Source organism: Heloderma suspectum, chromosome 4, assembly GCF_057233095.1.
Source record: "Heloderma suspectum isolate Gila_16-S chromosome 4, 16-S_ref, whole genome shotgun sequence".
Classification (NCBI taxonomy): Eukaryota; Metazoa; Chordata; class Lepidosauria; order Squamata; family Helodermatidae; genus Heloderma; species Heloderma suspectum.
This window is the reverse complement of record NC_139461.1, coordinates 28,138,166-28,148,107: the sequence shown is the minus strand read 5'-3', so window position 1 is coordinate 28,148,107 and position 9,942 is coordinate 28,138,166. Positions and strand designations below refer to the sequence as shown.

At 47.8% G+C, this 9,942-nt stretch overlaps 1 protein-coding gene across 1 annotated transcript; it reads left to right on the top strand.

Moving 5' to 3' along the window:
* Positions 1-724: 724 nt before the first annotated feature.
* Positions 725-3,697, top strand: AARD (alanine and arginine rich domain containing protein). Its single transcript, XM_084847983.1, has 2 exons — positions 725-1,069; positions 2,082-3,697. Exons 1-2 carry the CDS (start codon positions 866-868, stop codon positions 2,220-2,222), a joined length of 345 nt encoding a protein of 114 aa, XP_084704109.1. The 5' UTR covers positions 725-865; the 3' UTR covers positions 2,223-3,697.
* Positions 3,698-9,942: the final 6,245 nt, after the last annotated feature.

The following is a 9,942-nucleotide window of genomic DNA, read 5'->3' as shown; positions in this document are numbered from 1 at the left end:
TATATATTGCTGTTAAGATTACGGCCTAGTGAACCGCTGGGAGAGCCTTGAATAGCTGTCAGGAGAAAAGTAGGATAGAAATTAGAATGATAAGAATTTTTTTAAAAAATAACCTTTTTTACTGTGATTTTAACGGAACAAAACAAAACAAATTGTGAAAAAGACAAGAAATTACATGCCTAGAAATATCAATATTAAATACAACATTCTGAAAACAAACGAACAAAAAACAGGAGATTATGCATAAGCTTCAAGAAAAGCAGACCAAATATCCATATATTTATCTATTCGCCAGTGGCGTCTATATACCACCCGTTCAAATATTGATAGTGTTCTCAGGTCCCCAGTCCACTGCATTATAGGAGGTGAACACTGATCCTTCCAATTCTGTCATACCAGTCTTTCGGCTGCCAAAAGGGCTCAGAACATCCCTTTGCACTGACCATATGCTAAATTCCAGGAAATACTTTAGGAGGACGTGCACACGATTTCTTTTGTGAAAGTCACAATAAAAAAGATGAAGGGGAAAAAATCATAATAGTAAGTGGTATCATTTCCCCCAGGTATCAGATGTCCTAGGCTGTGCCTTTCCCTCGAGCACAGCAGCGGCGATGGGGGATGGGGGGGGCGTGTGGATTCCCACATTGAGAAAAGTCGCTCCCTCCCTCTTCACTCCCACTTCCTTTGGAAAGCTATGGAGGGGAAGGGCGGACGGGCGAGGGGTGGAGAACGGCGGCCCAGGGCTAGGGAACAAAAGGCATGGTGAAGAGGAGGGCGCCGGCGGGCCGGCTGGCGGAGCTCTCCTCCCGGGCCTCTGCCGCCTCTCCAGCCCGCTCCCCGCCGGGCCTGGCCCCAGGACAGGCCGATGGAGGCGCGGAGGGGCGCGGAGACGGGCCCCTGCGAGGACGCGTTCGCCAGCCTGCTGCTGGAGGACATCAAGCACAGGCTGCTCCGAGCCTTCCGGGGAGAGCGGGCCTCGCCGCCCCGGCGGGCCAGAGCGGCCGCCGCCCAGGAGGAGCTGCGCCGGGCGCGCGTGGAGGGGGCCCTCGCGGGGCTCCGGGCGGAACTGGTGAGCGGCGGGCCGGCGCGGGGGAGGCGGCTCGGCGGGGCGCGAGCCCATCCCGGGCCTCAGCCCGGACCGGGCGGAGTCCGCAGGAGCGCGCCAAGGCGCGGCGCCCGCCTGCGGAGGCGGTTCAGCACCGCGGAGAGCTCCTCGAGCGTCGCGGCGGGCGGCCCCGCGGGCGTTGGCGCCGCCAGCCGCCACTGCCGCGCTCTGCTCTGGGCGCCCTTCCCCAGGCCCGGGTGCGGCGGGGAGAGCGCGGCACTGCAGGGGCCGGCCTGCGCTATCCGCCGGGGGCACCGAGCCTCCGGCCCACTGGGGGCCGGCCCAGCCCGCCGGGGCTCCCCAGACAGCCGGCGCCTTCCTCTGGCCCCGCCCCCCGCCCCCAACCACCAATCGTTTCATGACTCTCCGCTTTCGTGCGGTCTTGAAAGGCCTCCCGCAAGGCTTAGTTACTGGAAGGAGAGTTCGAAGCGAAGTTATGCGGGTGTTCTAGGCGTTTCCCAGACCCGCCCCTTTCGCCTTCAGGCCTTCCCACCACAGAAATGTGCCCCCCCTCCCCCCCACCGAGCTTCTCTGAAATTGAATTCGACCCTTGGGCTGAAAGGGGTTTAACACCCCTGCCCTGTGCGCATTGGCTTGAATGTCTGCGTGGCGCTTTACACGTATGTACAACAGTGCCTCCGTAGCCCTCTTCTTGGAATCAGGAGCCCTGGAAAACTAGGGTTCCCACTCAGGCAGAGCATACCCTTGTACATGTGCAGGATCCATGCAGGCAGTGAACTGAACTCCACCCCACACACATTTGTACTGTGCAAACTCTGAACATCTGCATTGGGCTTGTCTTATTCAGTGACGAGGGAAATACACTCAGGGTCATTTTTCTCTGTTCTTACTATCTGTATTCCAGGACAGAGGTGTGACACTGAAAATATGCCAGGGCTGATCACTTGTACTGATTGAGCCCTTCTGGATAGTGACTGTCTGCTAAAAACAATGTTCATCTTTCGTTTCTTTATAGCTGGAGATGAAGTCCCAGAACCGCAAGCTTGCCAAAACTCTGCTGGATTTAAGGATGGAAATACAGAGGCTGAGAAACGAAACTGACATGTCAGCTGCTCTAGAATCAAAGACGCTAAGCATCACTGCAAGCCCAGAATAATAAACTGGATTTTCAAGGCATAAAGTCTGAAGATGCATCAGTGATTCTGACAAAATTTGAAGATTATGTTGCACAGCTAGGCTCACCTCCGAAACAAAACATGGCTTGAATCTTAATGAGAACTCCAGTTGACTAGAATGGGAAAAGGGTGCTGTTTATATATTAGAATTTAATGCCCCCCTCCCAGTCTTAGCCAACGTAGGGGGAAAATGGGACACCTATGAAGGTGGGAGTGTAGGCTTTGCTTTTTAACGTAATGCACATGTTTAGTCCATCTTATCAGAAGAATCGCCACAAATCCGATCTTTAAAAAGATAGGAGGGCAACACATAAAACTGTGGAAAGCAGCAGTTTGGGACCAACATTATCTGGAGCCTCTGGAATAAATAAGTGAATGAAAGATGTGAATTCCAGAGAAAACAGCCAGTGTGAAAGCAGCCTATGTCAGGGCATGATCAGGTTTCCCATGCTGTGGTTTTTAAGGGTGAACGCAGCTGCAGTATCAAGATATTGGTACTTGCACAGTTTGTCCAGCAGTTCCAGGAAGGGACAATTTGGATCGAAAAACTGTGTGTAGGAAACCCTCCACCTCCTGTGTCACACCCCGGATCCAACGGCTGTCTTTGCACTTATAAAAACTGACGGAAGATCCAATCAGAGATTTCCTGTCATCTCCTTAACCCTTACTTTCATTGCTTTTGCATTCAGAATCCATACCATTGTGTGTGATCCCCTGCCTTTGAGCAGTCACTCTTTTAAATGTTTTGTGCTGCACTGCAAGGAACGGTAACTGTACTCTGAATATTTTTCATTTTTTATGTTTCTAAAAATGTTTTTTAAACAACGTTTCTTATAGTAGTTTAGAATTCTGTACAAGACTTAAACGAAGGCCTTGATAATAAAATAATTCTAACATGCTGAGGATAAATTAATAAAACTCAAGACATATTGTTTCTAGTGTGTTATGTACCTAAAATACTGATCTTTCAAAGATCATCTAGATGTTTGGAGTGAGGTGTCATCAGTATCCTGCAGATGCCCAACTCTTATTTTTTTATTTACTTTATTTTGGGAGTAGCTGTCTTGGTCCCATGCTGACTGAGGATGACAGGGGCTATAGTCCAACACATGTAGAAGGCACCAGTTTGGCTGCTAAAAGATGTTCTGGCCTTAATGCAAGCAAGTTAGAAGCCATTGTGGCTGAAGGATCATATGATCGGGATAAGGCAATTAGGCTTGTGTGGAACGGGATCCCATTCTCCCTGAATGACCATACTCACAGTTAGGGAGTACTTCTTGACTTAGCTCCTAGAGAGAGTTTCTATGTGTGTGACTGCCTGTATATTGTAAAAGAGGAAGCTTGTTTTTTATTGGAGTTCTCTACCATGGACAAGATATGAGACTTTTGCTTCCAAGAAAGCATGGAAGATGCTTTCTACTAAAATATGTAATAAATAATGGTGTTTTGTAATTTTTGTGGTGTGTCTGTGTGTGTTTTGCATTATTGTTGTACATAAAATAGCTTCCTTTGACTCTGTGTGTGTGCATGCACAAACATCGTGTATGAGGACAGTTTTGGGGGCAGAGTAGAGGGCCTGCTACAGACAGCTAGCCCCTGGGCCCACCTTGGCCTTGATCTGGCCCTGCTGAACTACATGTGATTTCAGCAGACCTGTACCTTTAACTTCAGGTCTACCCAAATCACTTCCAGAGCAAGGGTTTGAGAAGCTTGATTTTAAGAGTGAAGGGTGTGTCCAGGTGGTGTGTTTGTGTCCAGAATTCTCCTTCCACTCCCACTTAACATCCCCAGTTTTCTCCCAAACCCCTCCACTATCACTTTTCCCTCAGCTGGGCTCTGATGCTAGTCCAACTGGGAGAAAGGCCCCTGGAAGTGGTGGGCAGACTCAGTTTAAATATACCAGTCTCCCATCATGCCTACTTTGGGCCTGAAAGATTGCCTCTCTGTCCATATTCCCTCCACAGACTTGCCAAGTGGCAAAGGCGGGCAATCGAGAAGCCACCATTTTGGCATTCCCACAATGCCCCAACGCTATGTCACGGCATTGTGGGAAGGACAAAGCCACCAAAGAGGCCGTTATGGTGCTCTTGCTACTGGTCGCTGCTACCACTGCTCATCCCCACTGCCACTAAGCTGACTTGGGGCGGGAGAGGTGCCGCCAGCCAGAAGGGGAGGCCCAGCCGGTGTCAGAAGTGGCTCACCGAGGAGTAGTGGAGGCCGGTGGCTCCGATGTCAGTGGGGCAGTGAATCCGCTCCAGGTTTCAGCCAGAACCAGTCGGAACTCTAAAGGAGCTATCCAAGTGCTTCACACCTTGGATAGCTCCTTTAGAGTTCTGACAGAAACCGGGAGCGGATTCACCACCCCAGTGACATCGGAGCCACCGGCCTTCATGAGCGCTTTACCAGAGACCTTCTCACACTTAGTGCCATCCTCATGCCACAGCCTGTAGTTGGCCATGTGCCCTCTTCTACAGAGGACAGTCCTCTACTCGAGTGACTGCCAGAAGGCCATCCTCTGTTTGAAGGCATCCTGTATTCAAAGGGCTGTCCTGTCCCATTCCAGTTTGAAGATAAAGAACCATAAGAACTGTTGCCCATCAACAGCACCTACACAGCAGGTTGAACAGGAAGGCATACAGGTCACCTGGTCACACTCTTCCACAGGATGGTGAGATGTACTGTATTTCTATTTGCATAATAATTATTTCTAAATTTGCATCGATACATATAAATTAGCACATGCAACATTCATGAAAATCACTGCCCTCTTTTGTCCTCTTTTTTTCAGTGATGCATTTTCTCTTCTTTGGCCATTTATAAATGGCCATCCCACCGATAAGGTGAAAGACCTACAGATGCTTCCATTCACAACTGGCCTGCATTAGAAACCTAATGCAGATGAAGCCCTTAATTAAGAAAAGACAAGAAATGGTGGGTAAAAATGCAACTCTCTCTCTTTTAAAAGAAACAGCAAGTGGATCTGTAAAAGGAGTCCCTGCTAGGTTTTCTATGTGCATTTTCACATAAAAATATGCCAACTTCCAGAGAAAAGGCTTTTGTTCAGAGACAGGGCGCTATAAAACCCACACTGCAAGTGGCACCATTTGTCACACACAAACGGTGAAATATGTCTGCAGATAAACTTTTTAATTAAAATAGTTTTGCTCACCCTACGGCTGGTAACAGAAGTGAGGGTGACAAATGCCATGGCTGGCGTCAACAAACTCTTTGGCCCCTAAACGCTACAAATTAGAAACCAGTGTTAAATCTGAGCGTAAACTGGCTTACAGTCACCTATGTGGGGATTATACTTTTTTTTTTTTAAGTGCTGCCACAGAACTCAAAAATGATTGTAAGGCTAGTGAAGCTTGCATTTACCCATGCACTTATACATGCTGGGAGCTTGAAATACTGCTTATAATAACACAGGCTGTAATCCAGAAATAAGCATTGCCAGACAGCCCATTAAATCCAGATTTGGTACAGTATGCAAAAGTTTGCAGGAGAAGCTGCTTTGCATTCTAATATTCACAGTATTTTGAGCTTTGTGCCACTTCCAGCAAGCAAAAGTTCTGGTTTCAAATTGGGGATAACGATTGCTTCAGCCCCAGGTCTAGCGCCTATTAATATGTATAGCCACATGAGACAGAAATTGGAAATCTTCAGAGACGTCTGCAGCATCTTTCACAATCTGCCAGTGGAGGCTGGTGGCTCCAATGTCCGTGGGGCAGTAAATCTGCTCCGGGTTTCAGTCAGAACCAGTCAGAACTCTAAAGGAGCTTTCCAAGGTGCCTGGCCACCAGTGTCCACTGCTGAATGTGCATAGGGGGACAGTGGAGTTGTGCCCACAAAGCCCTCCCTTCCTGTAGGTGTGTTTGTTCCCTTGTCTGCAATGCACATATGTGCAGACAAACTGCCACAGAAGGCTTGGAGGACACGGCAGTCAGGAAACGAGCCAAGAACTTTGTTGTCTCTCTCCCCAACAAGAATAGAACAAGACACAGGAAACTCCTGGCTTGTCCCAGCTACTGCCCAGCTACTTAGTGACTAAACCATGTAATGACACTATCCATACAGTGTACATCTGCCAGCTTGTACAGAGACGCCAACCACAGTTTGTATGTGTATATGTAGAATGCTGTAAACATGCAAATGCATGTGCGTTCAGCAGAGGGCAGGACTTTCCACTGCAATCCCACTCTTATGCTCGAGAGGGACTCCATTCACCCAGGCTTCCCTTTGGTGTCCCCTTACCTGGAAGAACTATAGACACTTCCGGGTCAGGCTGGGGCATTGCCTGATCTCAGCAAGTTGGAGCTGGGCCTTGTGCAAGGGGATTGGTGATCACCTCGTGTCTGTGCTTGACTCTGTGATTCAGTCACTTCTGGGACATCCACAGAGCCAGAGTCAAGCAAAGTCTCAGACTGACCTAAAAGCCATTGGGCCAAATTCATTGGGCCAAATTCTTGGCTCCTCTCATTTCAGAGTCATGTGCATTGTATTGTGGTGATATTTATTTTTAAATGTACATTAGGGTGGCCATGTATCCTAGTTTACAGAGGACAGTCCTCTATTTGAAGAGCTGCCAGATGATGGCCCTCTATTTTGAAGGTGTCCTCTTTTTGAAGGGCTGTCCAGTCTATATCTTCCCCTTTCTCCCTTTCTTTTCGCTTCCCTTCTTTCCTCAGCTGAAGCTCAAATATTTTGGCCACCTAATGCAAAGAGAAAACTCTCTGGAAAAGACCCTGATGCTGGGAAAGACTGAAGGCAAAAGGAGAAGGGGATGGCAGAGGATGAGATGGCTAGATAGCATCACTGATGCAATGAATATGGACTTGAGTACGCTCCGGGAGAGAGCACAGGACAGGAAGGCCTGGCGTGCTATGGTCCATGGGGTCACGAAGAGTCGGACACGACTGAACAACTGAACAACAACCAGTCCAAACCTGCTTTAAAGACAGAGAGCCCTCAGAAGGAAGAGGATGGTCCACCATTTTGAAGGTGTCCTCTGTTTGAAGGGCTGCCCAGTCCAAGTCTGGGTTAAAGTTGAAGAACCATCAGAAGGGAGAGCTGGGCCTTGAAGTTGCCCATTAACAGCACCTGGGCAGCAGACTGAGCAAGGCACACACACAGGCCATCTGGTCACAGTCTTCCACACTATGGTGAGATGTACTGTATGTCTATTTATATTATAATAATATTTTCTAAATTCTATACATATAAATTAGCATATGCAACTTTTATGCAAATAAGTTCCCACTTTTGTCCTCTTTTTTGGTGATTCACAAGTGGCCACCCTATAAATCCCCCCAGTACACCTGCAAAAAGCTCCATCGCTGTAGGTCTCCTGTCAGCAGTACCGCCCAGATTGGGTTGTTCCCATGGTGGGTCAGAGATGGCCTTCCATCTGCTGGATCCCAAACGCTTTCATTCTCCTGAGGCCACAGAAACAAGCTCATCAACTATGCGAACCTGGAGCTGGTGTCGTTAATTCCCTCCCCTTCCCCAAATTGGTTTCAAGGGGGGAATTTTTAGAAATGGAGTTCTGCTGGGTCTCCTTGTGCTACCTCTCCCCCGCATCTCCCACTCTGGCCTGCATGAGCCGAGAGGGCTTTGGGAGTGGTAGATCGTCCACCAGTTCACCCTCCCCGCATCTCACTTAGGATTGTTCATCATCATCATCATCAGGCAGGCAACAACACTGTGTGGTTTCTGGTGCCTCCTGAAAACACCTTTATCCCAGGAAGCCTTCCTTGACTGATCAGCCACAGTTTTTATCTGTACTCTGTTTTTAGAAATAACAATTTTTAAGATGGTGTTTGATTTATCTTAAGGTCTCTGGGAAGTTCACAAAAGCTAAAACATAAAAATACAATATAAAAGTTTAAAAGCCATTTACTGAAAGCACACAGACAATGTATGCAAACAACATATCACTAAAACAACTTGGAGCTAAAAACAATTTAACAAAAAATAAAAATCCAGCAATAAAAACTCACAGCTTAAAAACAGTATGCAGGAGTCAGCAAAAGGAACCAGAGTTCGGGAAGGCTCGCTGGAATATCAATATCATCATCATCATTTTCATGCCTTTTATGAAAGTACCCAATAACACAAGGATGCAGAATCGCAGGCCTGGGGTCCCAATCCAGCCCTCCAGGGTTTTCCAGATGGCCAAACCCCCTCCCCCAGGTCCCAACCACTTTACCCCACCCACCAACTCTTTGGCGGTTTCCCGGCTTTTGTGTAGCCTCCCCCCTTCCCCATCCTAAAAGGCTGAAAGGCCTCTCCTAAAACATGCTGGCATTTGGGGTAATTTTGTCCCTGCCTCTTTTGCCTTCAGTCCTGCCCACCACCAGAATGTGGCCCCCGGGAGCTTCTCTGAAAAGGAATTTGGCCCTTGGGCTGAAAGAGGTTCTGCACCCTCATTATTTAATAACAAGAAATCAGCACAATGGAAAGAACACGCTACAAAATACAACCTAAAAACAAAATGAAACTGAAACGGCAGAATCAACATGGCAATTGAAAACTGCATAATAAAATCCTGGATCCCAAAGTGCCTGCTTAAATAAGAATCATCTTCACTGCTCACTTGAAAGCAAGCAATGAAGAGGCAGGCAGTATAGAGGTGTACCACTTTGGGGAGGCCATTCCAAAACCTGGAGGCCACAACTGATAAGGGCCTCTCCAGGTATTGATTTGCCTTAGGGCTCAAACCTATCAATTGTGCCCTCGATGACTGAAAGCTTCCAAACTTGGAGGCTTCTAATCATTCAGCACAGGGCTGGAGGAGTGGTGGAAGTTATCTTTGCTTCCCCATCCTTCCACCTTCCTTTTTTCGCTAGATGGGCTTTTTTGCCCATCTATAAAGGCACTTCAGATGGGGAGGGAAGGAGGCCAGAGAGCACTCAGGATAGCTCTTACCCCCTCCCTGAGCACCAAAACACCCCCCCCTTTTCCCTCTCCAAGGTCACAAGGCAGCTGGCATAGTTCATTCCATGCTGGCTGCAAAGTGACGGGGAGAGGGGCAGATCTCTGACTTTTCTGTGGTCAGAGCGCTGTCTCTGTATTCAGAGGGTGGAATACCCAGTATCCTATAACCCCTTAGACAATGAGGTTTCATCACATGAGGCTGAAATCCCGTATTTTTGCCAGGGCTTTCTGCTTCCAGTTTCTTTGTGGGATTATGATGGGCTCCTTTACACATGGGACACGTGATTTGAATTGAAAACTTCCTCAGCAATGTTCTATATGTTTCATTATACAGCACCTTCTAGTGGCTCTATTATAGCCCAATGCTGTCATTACACACTGCCGATATCTCACATTAACACTTGTTATGGGCTTATCTTCGATCTTTTTAAAAGCGAGATTAAGCTCAAAAACCATGGTAGATGCTCTGGAGGTTGACAACGTCAAGGAAAGGACCTGTAGACTTCCATGAGTGACCAATCACAAGCATGCAATAAAAGTGTCATGTAGAAATGCTCAATGTCTAGGGATCATAGGATTGCTCCCTTATCTAAGTTTGCCTTTTCTCTATTGGCTTCAGAAAGCAAAAGAAAAAGTAAAGGGTGGGTGGTGGGTGGGAACTATTGCACACTTAGGGTGCAATCCTATGCATGTTTAGACAGAAAAAAGTCATGCTAGCTGGGGAATGCTGGGAGTTGTAGGACTTTTTCTATCTAAACATGCATA